This window comes from Chiloscyllium punctatum, chromosome 12 (assembly GCF_047496795.1).
Source record: "Chiloscyllium punctatum isolate Juve2018m chromosome 12, sChiPun1.3, whole genome shotgun sequence".
NCBI lineage: Eukaryota > Metazoa > Chordata > Chondrichthyes > Orectolobiformes > Hemiscylliidae > Chiloscyllium > Chiloscyllium punctatum.
The window spans coordinates 66,027,608-66,042,035 of NC_092750.1; the positions used below are offsets into that span (position 1 = coordinate 66,027,608).

General features: G+C 42.9%; 1 protein-coding gene across 1 annotated transcript in view; it reads left to right on the forward strand.

Annotated features, from left to right (window-relative positions):
- sec13 (SEC13 homolog, nuclear pore and COPII coat complex component) overlaps positions 1-14,428 on the forward strand; it is a 42,330-nt gene that overhangs the window by 11,016 nt on the left and 16,886 nt on the right. Inside the window, exons 3-4 of the mRNA XM_072582687.1 lie at positions 4,829-4,944; positions 8,133-8,281. Coding sequence (XP_072438788.1) covers positions 4,829-4,944; positions 8,133-8,281 — 265 coding nt within the window. The remainder of the gene's footprint in view (positions 1-4,828; positions 4,945-8,132; positions 8,282-14,428) is intronic.

Sequence of the window (14,428 nt, forward strand, 5' to 3'; positions counted from 1 at the left end):
GGTTCAGCTGAGCATAACTGAGATCAGATAAGAACTTCGAGTTAACAGTGGGGTACTGGAGGCAAGGGTAATGGGTTAACAAGGCGGAAAAGCAGTCAGTATGTAGAGCCACTTAACAAGATGAGGTAGAATTCAGTTTGTGAGGTCAGTTTAACAAGGTGAAAAGTATTCATTATGTGAAGCCAGTTATTCGTTGTGGAGCAGCAGATGGCTTAATCTTTACGATTGATGCTCGCTGATTGTAACAGTCACTCAATTAATATATATGTTGCCTTATCTGGATGCTCCTCCCTGTAAAATGACTATGTAAGTTCATTGAAACTGCTGTTCCAGAGAAGACACTGAACTCATGTCTCTGTGCACATCGGTGACCGTTCTCTCTCCCTCCAGGGCCAGGAATAAAAGATGAAGGAGGTGACACTACACTGTGTCTTTGAGTGTTTTACTTCGACTGAGGAGCGGGGAGGGGGGGGGAAACAGGATGACATCATGAAATGGAATTCCCATGACTATAGGGACATTTATGTCATTGAGTATCAGGGAGTACTACCTGGGGTGGCACGGTGGCACAGTGGTTAGCACTGCTGCCTCACAGCACCAGAGACCCGGGTTCAATTCCCGACTCAGGAGACTGACTGTGTGGAGTTTGCACATTCTCCCCGTGTCTCCCCCGTGGGTTTCCTCCAGGTGCTCTGGTTTCCTCCCATAGTCCAAAGATGTGCAGTTCAGGTGAATTGGTCATGCTAAATTGCCCGTAGTGTTAGGTAAAGGGGTCAATGTAGGGGTATGGATGGGTTGCGCTTCGGCGGGTCGGTGTGGACTTGTTGGGCCGAAGGGCCTATTTCCACACGATAAGTAATCTAATCTACCCAAGGGTGCTGTATGCATTAGTGAAATAGATACAGGTAGAAAGTAGCTGTAACATGAACATGTGGCTCACGCATTATTGGAAAACCAGGAGACCTTTGGATGTCTGTATGTATTCCACACCCTCGCTCTGATGTTCCATCCCTATCCACATTCCCTGCTCCCAGTCTGAGACTAGTCCTCAGCTCACATAGTGTGCACATCTTTCCACTTTACGTTCCTACAGCCTGTAATTCTCAGAGCCTTGGGTTTCACCCTCTCCTCATTCTATCGTCCTTCTACAATGTATTGAATATTTTAATTATGTAAGTTCCTTCAGGTTTTACAATGCAATGATCTACTCAAACTATATGATGGTTAAACCTTTAAGATAGAATTTCTGGAAGAAAGGTTAGTTGAGTACACTTCATGTGCAGATCTGATATCTCAGGGTGAGCACTACCTTTCTACTGAAAAGGACTTTCATCTATGGTGAACGCAATCCTGATTTTTCTTTTTGAAATGCTAATACAGCGTGCCTTTTTTCATTAATTGCCATTCCTTTGAAATCCTCTGTCCCTTGCCACTGATTCTGTGTGTTCTCCAGACGATGCTGGCAGGCAGTCTGTTTCCTTCCTTTCCCCAATCCCTCTGTTAAATACACCACGGCACATGACTCTCACATCATAAATGAGAAATGTATAGACCGCATCTTTCTCCAGAGAAATGCATGGCATCTGCTTCCTGATGGTGTTCCCTGGCCTGTCCTCTTTAGCTGGAGTGAAGAAAAAGTACTTGTTTTTTTTTTAAACAAATGCATTTACTTTGCAACTTCCATAACCTCCAATGCTTTGCAACCAATTATGAGACATAGTCACTTTCATAATTTCAAAGCTTGATAGCTGATTGGCAAATGGCAATCTCCCATAACCAGGCATGGGATGAATGACCCACTAACCTATTTCAATGGTTTTGGTTTGAAGGCTAAGTGTTGACCAGGGCACTTAGGGTGACCTCCTCTGCTTATTTGAATGGTGGCATCAAATCTTTTATATCTACCTGAGAGGGCAGACCTGCAGAGAAGAATTAGTAAAAACTACTGCTGAGCCTATAAAATACATCTTTGGGTGATAACCGCAATTTAGATTATATTAGATTCCCTACAGTGTGGAAACAACAAGTCCACACTGACCCTCCGAAGAGCAACCCACCCAGACCTATTCCCCTACTAATGCACCTAACACTATGGGCAATTTAGCACCTGAATTGCATGTCTTTGGACTGTGGGAGGAAACCGGAGTAAACCCACGCAGACACGGGGAGAATGTGCAAACTCCACAGTTACTCAAGGCTGGAATCGAACCTGGGTCAGTGGTGCTGCGAGGCAGCAGTGCTAACCACTGAGACAGTATGCAACTCTGTTAACATAGTGTGTCTTAAAAGGCATCTCAACGTAGGTAAGGGGCAAAGTTCCAGTTCCATTGGACCCAGAAGACGGGGAATAGAGTGGAGAGGTTGGTGCATGGATACTGTAGTCGCAGGATACTCTGTTCAAAGGGACAGAGACTGTGAGGAATTAGGATGATGGAGCAGCAATGCCATGGAGATCTTTATACGCAAGGCTAGAATTTTAAATTTTAGGTATTAAAGCTCACAGTGCTTTAATATTGTACTTGGTGAAGATAGGAGTGATTGCGAAGTGATTTTTGATATAGAGTGCAACATAGTCAGCAGAGGTTTTGATGAAGCAGTATTACAGAGTGTAAATGAAAGACTGTTCAGGGGAGCATTGAAGTCGCCAAGACTGCATGTGGTAGAGTTTCACCAGTGCACAGGCAGTTTTAAGAAATTGGACATAGATGGTGTGTATTTGGAGAGTTTATGGAATCAGATTCCGCTTGAGTTGAACCAGGTAGAGATTGTAGACAATTTGGTTCAGTTTAAAACAGTTTTCATGGATGGAAATTGAAGAGGTGTGTTGTGATGTGAGCTGAGAGATAGTGGCTTTAGTTTTCCCACTGTTTAAGTGGAGACAGTCAAAATTGAAATTATTACTTAGGTGCAGGAGCAGTTTGGAGCCATGTAATCCAAATTCCTGAGGATGGCAGTGTTGATCTGGTGCTGTGTTAGGATAGGGACCCAGAATGCTATGTGTATCATGTTCTGTTGAAACAGGCTCCCCTGCTTTTGAGATGTTTGTTGACTGCGTATGAAAATTGCATAACTACAAATTAACTTGTGCTTGATTGTTGTTTTCGGCAAAGATTATTTACATTTCAAATAAAATTGACTTATCCAATTGAATTACAAATCAAAGAATACCGTGAACTAGAATCAAGGGCATATAGATTCAGTGCAGAGAGAAGTCAGAGCCATCAATCCTCAGCAGTGTACAGGGTTGGCTAATCATCTGTGGCGTGATTTTCGGGTATGCAGAATCAACATGTGTGATGTTGCATTGACCGCTTACTCTTTTCCACCAATCGTATCCTTCATCTTCCAATTATCAACCTTCAAAGGATTCATTAAGTAGCTCCCTGTTGAGGTTGCATCTCCTATTCCATGCCGGTAACTTGTTACGTGGAAAATTGCATTTATATACTTACACACCTTCCTCTCCACACCATTACCCAGTTTTTCACAACCTTAACGGTTTTGCACCAAGCTAGGCATAGCTCAGGGACTTTGATTTCATCCTAACGTGCTCATTAAAACAATGCGCAACATACAATTTAAGATGTTACATTTGGTTTCAGTCACTTTTAGGTATAGAAGAGGATTGAGAAAGGGAAAAAAGTGCTGTTTGTAGGCACAGGGGCTGAAATATCTGATAGGATCAGGCTCAGCCCCACCACTTTATACAGTTAAGTATTCTGCTAACGCTGCATGAAGATTGGCCGGCTGTTTGGCTAAGGTACTGAGACCAGCCTGAAGATGCTGTATAACTGTGCCCCACAGTGAATTGATGAAAAGGTGAATAATAAATGCCTAGCCTTTCATTTCATCGTATATAGTTCAATAACCAATCCCTTAAAAGCTTTGATACGCTTTTCACACTTTATAGAAGTTTATAAAATCAGGAGGGGCATGGATAGGCTGAATAGTCAAAGTCTTTTCCACACAGTAGGGGAGTCCAAGACTAGATTTAAGATGAGAGGAAAAAGATTTAAGGGGGACCTAAGGGACAACTTCTTCACACAGCGGGTGCTGTGTGTATGGAACAAGTTGCCAGAGGAGTTGGTGGAGGCTGGTACAGTTTCAACATTTAAAAGGCATTTGGCTGGGTATATGATTAGGAAAGGTTTAGAGGGATATGGGCCAAATGCTGGCAAGTGGGACTGATTAATTTAGAATATCTAATGAGCATCGATGAGTTGGACTGAAGAGTCTGTTTCCGTACAAATAACTTTGTGGGCGGCACAGTGGCTCAGTGGTTAGCACTGCTGCCTCACAGCGCCAGAGATCTGGGTTCAATTCCCGCCTCAGGCGACTGACTGTGTGGAGTTTGCACATTCACCCCGTGTCTGCGTGGGTTTCCTCCCACAGTCCAAAGATGTGCAGGTCAGGTGAATTGGCCAGGCTAAATTGCCCGTAGTGTTAGGTAAAGGGTAGATGTAGGGGTATGGGTGGGTTGCGCTTCGGCGGGTCGGTGTGGACTTGTTGGGCCGAAGGGCCTGTTTCCACACTGTAAGTAATCTAATCTAATCTAAAAAACTCTGTGACTCTGTGTATCAAGGAAGTAGTGATGCGCTTATCCGCTCGCTCCAACCTTGATCTCGGGTTTGAAAATAATCACTTTATGTTTAGGTTGCATGCTTCCGATGTGCACCCATCCAAATAACTGTAAAGATTGCTACAAAGGATTGTTGGTTTCTAGCATCCTTAATGGAAGTGTTTGTTTTGACAGCAACTGCTGCAATTTGAGTGGTTACAGCATACAGTACACGTTTACTAAAAGCTTTCCTCACCTATGCTCCTGCAGCACGATGCACAGATGGATTACTATGGCACTCGTCTCGCAACCTGCTCCTCTGACCGATCTGTGAAGATATTTGATGTTAAAAATGGAGGCCAGATCCTTATTGCGGACCTGAGGGGGTATGTAGAAAGATTTGGTTTGCAAGAAATCTTTCATCACCTGAAAGCGCTGATGTCTTCAGCTTTAGTGAAAGCATTCAGTAATAAACTCTCCCTCTGAAAGACCAAAATACCAGTCATTTCCCTTTATTCAGGATACATTTAACTACTCTTAAACTCAAGTCACAATGGTAACAGCTAGTATTTAACTAACTGCTTTAACACTGTACTTCATAAAAGTATTATAAATCAAATTTCAACATCAAGCTGCATGAGGGATGATGACCAAAAATTTGGCGAGAGGTTTGGTTTTAAGAAGTACAGAGGAATCACGATCATCCGAATGAGATGGGTAGGCACTATTTCGTTCAGTTAATCAGTTATTCGGTTAATTGATTCCATGCCTCTTCTCTGGGACTCGGAGTTTTCCAAACTTTCCTTTTTCCTCGCTCTGCCTGCCTTACTCCCCCTCTCTGTCTCAGGGTTTGTTTCTGAGCAGGCGCACGCTTGTGGGTAAGGGACCTGCAGCATTGCTGAAGCCTCATACCGCGCCCCAAAACCTGTCCGCCTGTCCGAGCCCCCGACCCTGTCAAAGCCCATCCCCCATCCGCCTGTCCAAACCCATGCCCCCTCTCCAGGGCAGCCAGACTGGACACCAACGGGAAGATTGCTGCTGCCTTTGGGGAGTGAGTCTCAAAATAGTGTGAGCGTGCACTCACAACTTTTGACTGCAACCTTTTGACACGTTCCACCTTTGCCATGTACAGGATAGTGCTGGAGAGATTATCTGGGGAAGGGGGTTTTGGGTACTCCCCTGTGTAGAATTCCAAGGAAAGTTGGGCGGGGGGGGTGTGGAGTGAGTGAGTGCGAGAGAACGCGCAGTCAGTCACTTGGAGATGGTGCCTGGGCTCCTATCGATATCCAGGATGGTCCTCGGCAGCATTTCAGTAAACCAGGTAGTTCATTTTTAATCATTGTAAAACAAAAGACACAATCAGTGTTGAAACACCTCTTTGATGTAATGTTTTATATCGGGACCTTGAGATCTTCTTCGGATAATCCAAAATTCAGATAATTTATATTTGAATAATCGAAGTTCCTCTGTATGTTGAAGGAGGAAAGGGAGGTGGAGCAATTACTAAGATGGGTAGGGACAAAGCCATAGAGAAATTGAACATTTTAATATTGAAGCATTGTTTAGCAGGTAATTAGTGTTAATTAGCAAGAACAAAGAGTGATTTTCTATGTCATGGTGAACCAGACTCGAGAGGACGGCAACACCACTTCAGATAATCTTGAGTTAATGACAGGTAAAATATGGGAGTCAGCAAGGAGCGCCATGGAATAGAGATAGCTATTGAAGTTGAGGACTTCAGAAGTAGATAAGATGAGTCGGGCAACGTGACAGTGATGGAAATAGGTTGTCTTCTGTGGCTCACTCTTAATGGCCTTTGAAGAATCCCAACAAGCCTCTCAAATATAACAAATCATTGATCTCAGGTAAAGCCAATTATGCCTTCTTACAGTAGTAAAGTTGAGCAATTCATTATGGCCTTGCCATGTCACTAGATCCTTGTCCTATCCCTAGGGCTACTATGGTGAATGAAATTTGAAATTTCACAATGCCTGTCCAGTTTCTGGCTTCAATCAACACATGACTGATGAACATTTCTTTGTTTTTTTCATGGGATGAGGGCGTCACTGGTTAGACCAGCATTTATTGCCCTCATTCCCCAGAGGGCAGTTAAGAGTCAACCATGAGTCTGGAGTCACATCCAGGCCAGGAAAAGATGGGAGTTTCCTCCCTAAAAGATATCAGTGAACCAGATAGGCTTTACTAACAATGGACAGTGGGATTCATGGTTTCATTAGACTCTTAATCCCAGATTTTATTGAATTTAGATTCCACCATTTGCCATGGTGAGATTTGAACCTAGGTCCTCAGAACATTGCCTGGATCCCTGGATTAACAGATCACTGATAATACCACTAGACAGTTGCCTCTGCCATTCTTAGTTCACATTGTCTGGTCTGCAGACCTTACAGTGCCCTTGGAAGTTGTCTTTCCTTTTCCTGCTGTATGCCCTCCACTGAAGGGCACAATCACTTTCTTTTTCAAAATACATTAATCACAGATACACAAAAACAGGAACTACTGGAGAAACCCAGCAGGTCTGACAGCATCTATGGAGAGAACAGAGTTCATATTTTTGAGTGCAGTGACTCTTCTTCAGAGCTCAGATATTAATCACAGCTTTGCCTCGCAATCTACAGTGAGACTTTGGGCAATGTCAAACAGTCCTTCTGCAAAAGGAGTCAAGTCAAGCAGACTAGCACTCAAGCGGCCAACAGTATCGGTCCTGGCTTATTTTTGATTAAATGTCAGGTGGAATAATTGGCATAAACAAGATACCATCTGATGCTGTTGTCACTTGATTTCCATCATTTCAGTGTGAGCAGCTGGTGGATGGGATCAGCAAAAAGGCAAGTGGAATGGGTGTCTTCCAACTCTGAATCACCAAAACGCAGCTCTTTGGGCCATAAACTGGTGACGATTGCAGTGTGCAATCTCTCCATTTTATGAGAATAAACTCTTCTAATTCCACCTTCTTCTTGCTGCCCCAATTATGAATAGGCCAAATGCTTATTTGCAGCTAAGTGAATGCACACCTGGAGGTCACAAGATATGTTTCCCCAAGCTGTGTGGCAATGTCTGGTACAGTGATAGGTGTCCAATTTGCATTTGATTGAAGTCAGAGTCCTGGTCAGCTGGCTGACTCTTGAAACAAATCTGTCTCATGCCTCATTGTGATAGTGACTTATGGCACAATTGGACTTTTTTTTTTAGAACATATTTTGGACTCTTCTCCATTCCACTCCCCACTCTGCAACAAGAAGTGACCAGTGGTCTCATATTAGGTATCACTATTACCTGATTTAAATCACAGGGCTAAAATTTGGACTGAATTCTTTTCACGGGCTAGTGGGTTTGGCAGTTTTGAAAGACGACCCAACCCTTGCTGATAATTGCTGTTGGGGGGGCGGGGGGAGAAATGTTCTGAAATCCCCATTGGTCTTACTGCTTCTTGATCTGTGCGTGGGAGCCGTAGTAAGCTTAAGCACCTACTCACCACAAAGCAGGTAGTTTACCATGCATTATAAATCAGAAAAGCGGATCGGTTACTTACTAAAGTATCTCCTTACTTCAGCCATGAAGGTCCTGTCTGGCAGGTGGCATGGGCTCACCCAATGTATGGCAACATCTTGGCATCCTGTTCCTACGACCGGAAGATCATCATCTGGAAGGAGAATGGAACTTGGGACAAGATGTATGAATACACAGGACATGATTCTTCTGGTAAGGATTCTACTATGTGCAGATAATAGTACTTTCCTAAAGGTTTCTTAATTTTTTTTTTCTGACTTAGCAGTGCATCAAGTTTGTACACCTGGACTACAGATCTTCTCTTAAGATTCAAACCTCCATTCAGGTAGCTGGATTTTGTTTTTGTTGGCTGATTGAGCAATCCAGCATAAACTAACCAGTGAGATTTTACCAGATTTGATGTGTGCAATTGTTGGTGATAGAGAGTAAAGATAGGATTGGCAAATGCCCTGGGCATATTTCCTACTCCTTTTTTGTATGAGACTGGTGAGGTAGTGTAAGCTTTTGCTAAGTTGGCTTATCCTGGAGAAGGCAGTCTGATTTGTTCTGTAATGTTAAAGCTGACATAGGTAGTTCCTTACAGCCCATAAGAAATAAGCTGCTGTTTTAACTGCATTGGGATTCAGCCTTCCTACAAATTGAGGCAGTCTTGAAAATGGGGTTAAAGTGGGAATCATCACCTGGGTGTTTTGATGATGTCATTAGATTACTTACAGTATGGAAACAGGTCCTTCGGCCCAACAAGTCCACACCGCCCCGCCAAAGCGCAACCCACCCATACCCCTACATCTACCCCTTACCTAACACTACGGGCAATTTAGCATGGCCAATTCACCTGACCTGCACATCTTTGGACTGTGGGAGGAAACCGGAGCACCCGGAGGAAACCCACGCAGACACGGGGAGAATGTGCAAACTCCACACAGTCAGTCGCCTGAGGCGGGAATTGAACCCGGGTCTCCGGCGCTGTGAGGCAGCAGTGCTAACCACTGTGCCAACGTGCCGCAGAGCTCTCCCAATGGTGCAGCACTGCAAGTGGCGTGGCACCAATTGTTGCCTCTCCAGGTTAGAGGGGGAGAAAACTGGACATCTCATACCCCTGTCCCTATGACAAGTCATCGACCCCAACTGGAATTCCAATAGCCTGCAATGTGGGCAACTCCTTTTCTGTCTTTTAACTCTAATGGAGGAGTTTCAATGTTTGAATCCCCTCAAGTATCATTGCCCTGCGAAAATGTCATGTTATCCTCCTTCAACACTACGGCCTCTCCTGTCCTTTACTCATAATTACATTATCGCCTGGAATATTTAGTTCGAAATCCAGTCAGGTCTCTATTATTAGCCTCTATTTCATTGGACAAATTCTGCTCACAACATGCATTCCAATGCTCTGCTAGTTGGCTTTGCTTTTTCCTCCATCTAATTTCTGTTCTTTTTAACACTGTTGTTTGTCCCATTACTCTTTGGCCTTCCAAGGTTTATATGCACCTTTGCTCCCCACCTCTGTGTCCTGATGCTCCTGTCCCTGCCAAGTTAGTTTAGAACCTCTCCATGGTACCATTTAACCTTTGCAAGGGCATTAAACATACCTTTGTCATGTCCCTCTTATTGGCTTGTACGCAAGATCTCCCTGTCCAGAGCAGTCCCAATGTCCCAGAAATCTGAATACTCCCTCCTGCACCAGTGTTAACAACAATTTTTTCACTTGCGTTATCTTCCTGTTGTGTGCGCACTTGCATGTGACACCCTGGGAGTAATCCATAACTGTCCCATTTGAGATCCTGTTCTTCAATCTTTTTTTTAGATCCAGAAATTCTGCTTCAGGACCGCAACCTTTCCTCATATCTGTTATTAGTTCCCAGGATTTGTTGCCTCCTTAGATAGTCCTGTGCCTGTTCAGTGATGCATTTTTAGCATCATATTTATAATGCATAACTGTACACACAATGCAGTGAAAAGGCTGAGTAATATGCTCTGTTATGGTTTTGCGTAAAGAGTTCGATTGAAGCAGCAAGATTGAATATTATTATTAGACTGAAAGCTCCATAACAGGTTTGCCTGCGTGGGAATTGGAAAAATAGCACAATTGTTTAGTTGTGAAAACCTTTCCACGTACAAGCCAAGTAGAGGAGCATAGACCAATGAACAATAAATAATCAGTATACAGGAAGTTTTATTCACCTAACAATATTGACCTGACTGAAGTGTTCAATGCTGATACTGCCTAAAAGTGAAGGCACTATTCCAAGGAAACATTGTTCTTAAAAAAAACTACATACTTCTGCTGAAACATGAGACTTCACTCAGCCATTTAATCTCAGCTGGAAGGGAGTTTGCCAAGACTTGTACATCTCAAAATAACTTCTTCTGTGTCAGTAGAAATCTGCCCTGAGGAGCCTGCTTATGACACAGCATGGTGTGCAAGTGGAAAGTTCTCATTTAAATGACCAGAAACATTAACTCTGTTTTGCTCTTCATGGTTACTGTAAGATCTGCCGAGTATTTTTAGCATTTAGTGGTTTTATTTCAAATTTCCAGCACCTGCAGTATTTAACTTTTCGAAAAATGGTCATTGATTCTGCGACAGAATGAGTTGGGTCGAACATAATGTAATGCAACAAAAGTCTTTTTAGAATCAAGAAGATCAAAAGAAATGTTTCTTTGGAGAACGATCCTACTGTAAACATTCATGACGCTTTTTCTCTCCAAAAAGCCATCAAGTTGTTCCTAATCCATTTATACTGTGCACATCAGTGACTTATCTTGCTACAGCTCGCCTAACTTTTCCAGCCGATAAAATTCCTCCCTAGTTCCCTTTTCCTTTCTAACTGTCTCTTTTAACCTCTGTTTCCGAGGAATTAGCCGTTTACAGAGTGAACAATTGACGTAGATCATTTTGTTAGTTCTAATTTATCTTTTCATGCTTAATCAAAGCAGGTCCAAAGATAAGCAACATGTTTATTGCATTTACATTGACCAAGAGGAATGATTATGTCAGAAAGCATAAGTCCGCTACATTATGTCTTGTCATTGCTATGCTTTTCTGAAAAGTATGAATGTCAGTGAAGAGGATTGTGCCAAAGGGTATCCATGACAGATATTCTGATCTTTGGAAGAAGCAAAGCAAACTAAACCAGTTCTCTTTTGAGGGACAAAATAATTACAAGAGAACATTATCCACATTTTTAGCTGACAATGAGCATTTTGCTTCATATTCAAAAAGCTGTTGGTGAAGCAAAACCAAGTAATTACTTCTTGAAACAAACACAAAGTGCTAAGCGAAACTCAGCTCTGGCAGCATCTGTGGAGAGAGAAACCAAGTTAACATTTCGAGTTTAGTATGAAGTCCCACACAAGAGGTTAGTGAGTAAAATTAGGGCGCACGGGATTGGGGGCAAAGTACTAGATTGGATAGAGAATTGGTTGGCTAATAGGAAACAAAGGGTAGTGATTAACGGCTCCATTTCGAAATGGCAGGCAGTGACCAGCGGGGTACCGCAGGGATCCGTGCTGGGACCGCAGCTTTTCACAATATATGTAAATGATATAGAAGATGGTATCAGCAATAACATTAGCAAATTTGCTGATGACACAAAGCTAGGCGGTAGGGTGAAATGTGATGAGGATGTTAGGGGATTACAGGGTGACCTGGACAAGTTAGGTGAGTGGGCAGAAGCATGGCAGATGCAGTTTAATGTGGATAAATGTCTGGTTATCCACTTTGGTGGCAAGAACAGGAAGGCAGATTACTACCTCAATGGTATCAAATTAGGTAAAGGGGCTGTTCAGAGAGATCTGGGTGTTCTTGTCCACCAGTCAATGAAGGCAAGCATGCAGGTACAGCAGGTCGTGAAGAAGGCTAATAGCATGCTGGCCTTCATAACAAGAGGGATTGAGTATAGAAGCAAAGAGGTGCTTCTGCAGCTGTACAGGGCCCTGGTGAGACCACACCTGGAGTACTGTGTACAGTTCTGGTCTCCAAATTTGAGGAAAGACATTCTGGCTATTGAGGGAGTGCAGCGTAGGTTCACGAGGTCAATTCCTGGAATGGCAGGATTGCCTTACACGGAAAGACTGAAGCGACTGGGCTTGTATACCCTTGAGTTTAGAAGACTGAGAGGGGATCTGATTGAAACATATAGGCTTATGAAAGGACTGGACACTCTGGCAGGAGGGAACATATTTCCGTTGATGGGGGAGTGCCGAACCAGAGGACACAACTTAAAAATACGGGGTAGACCATTTAGGACAGAGATGAGGAGAAACTACTTCACCCAGAGAGTGGTGGCTGTGTGGAATGCTCTGCCCCAGAGGGCAGTGGAGGCCCAGTCTCTGGATTCTTTTAAGAAAGAATTGGATAGAGCTCTTAAAGATAGTGGAGTCAAGGGGTATGGAGATAAGGCTGGAACAGGATACTGATTAGGAATGATCAGCCATGATCATATTGAATGGCGGTGCAGGCTCGAAGGGCAGAATGGCCTACTCCTGCATCTATTGTCTCTTGTCTATTGTCTATTGACTTCAGAATTTATTCAGTTCAGAAGAAGTCCTCCCTGACTCAACATTAACTATGTTTACTGTCTCCAATAATGCTACTGAGTTTCTCCAGTATTCTCTGTTTGTTCCTGATTTCCAACATCTGCAGTATTTTGCTTTTATAATTCCTTCTTGAGCCATCTTGAGAGATGCCATTAAGGGTGATGCCAAAATTGTAAACGCCACTTGAGATCATAAAGTGTACAGCACAGGAAGTGACCATTTGACCTATTATGCCTGTCCTTGATTTTTGAACAAGAAATTATCATTAGTCCCACACTTTTATTTTTGTCCTAAAGGTTTTAGTAAGAGTACAGAGAGAACGGCCAAAGATAGCAGCAGGAATACGAGGGGTGGTTGGAAGAGTTATTACTGTTCATTTTGGAGCATAGCTTAAGAAGTAACTGAATAGAATTTTCAAGAAGAGGATGATTCTGATTGAGCAGATTAAAAAAAAAATCTGAGTTGAGTGAGTCAATCATTAGAGCTCCAGCATTAAGAGTCATTGTCAAAAGGACAAGTGGGCAGATGGGAACTGTTTTCACTGAGCTTTGACAGGCTTTGGAGTGTTCCACCTGAAAAGACACTTGAAGCTGATTTCATAAATCATTTTTGAAAGTGTTATGGCCCAATTAGGAAGAATGCACTGACAATCATACCCTACTGTTCCACAAGCCATCAGAAAATGGATAAAACTCTAATTAGACCACCAAGGTGAGCAATTTGCCTGACTGAATGCCATTCGGGACAAAAGCAATTTGCGCCAGAGTTCTGCATTAAAGAAAATAACACTATTTATTGTTACACATATAACAAAAGGCAGAGAAAAGAAAAGAATTTTAATCTACTACGATGCACTTAAGATATGCCTGTCCAAAATTTCAAAATACCTACGTACTCAGGTGGTTGGACACATAGTATATGTGGAAAAAATATATATAAACAAACAAAATACCAAAGATTAAAGACTAGATCTCAAGGATGTTTACATTGTCCCACAGAGCTCACCTTGAAGCTTAGCACTGATGATATGACCACTGAAGCAGTGGTCACTCTTCACTTAAGCAGACCTAGGTTTTTTTCTGGTTAGAATTATTTATTTTAAGCTATGTTAGTTTTCCCCACATAGAGGAAGAGGTGGATTCTTTCAGTTTTCAGTCTCTGGGTGTTTTCTGCTCTCCTGCAGCTTTGTAACAAGAGGGCTGTCAGCAGACAGAATTTCCCCAACTCAAAAGCCTCTGTGCTGCCCCATTTCAAATTCTCTCCCTTGCCACTTCAAAAAGACCATTGCACTGCCCGGTTAACGATGTGCTGCACTTGGTCTTCAAATTGCAAAACTCCTAGCATTTCAATCCAGCCTCATTTCAATTAATAATCCTAAAAACAATCCAATCCAGTCCCTTACACAAGAGATTTGGGTAGGTACTTAAGGGTGAGGGATGTGCAGGAGGAAAAGCAAAGTAAATTCCAGCACCGTCATGATGGTCCAAGTGACTTTCTTCTGGGCCAGGTTTCTACACGAATGGGGTGAATGGCAGGGCAACCTCCACAGCTGACAGTCAGACCCTAGTACTTGGCGCTTTCAAAGCTCAGCTGCAGATCTCGGTCAATCCAAGGGTAATATTTAAGGAAGTAAGTGAGGTATGGGTTTGGGGTTGGTGGTGTGTTTGAAGTCCACAAATCAGCATGCATATGAAGGATCTAAGCTGGTGAGTTGATGCTTCAGGACAATATCTCCCAATGCTTTCTGACTTCCAATGGCTTAACAATTGACACTTTACAACTTAAGTAAATTGCTTGTAG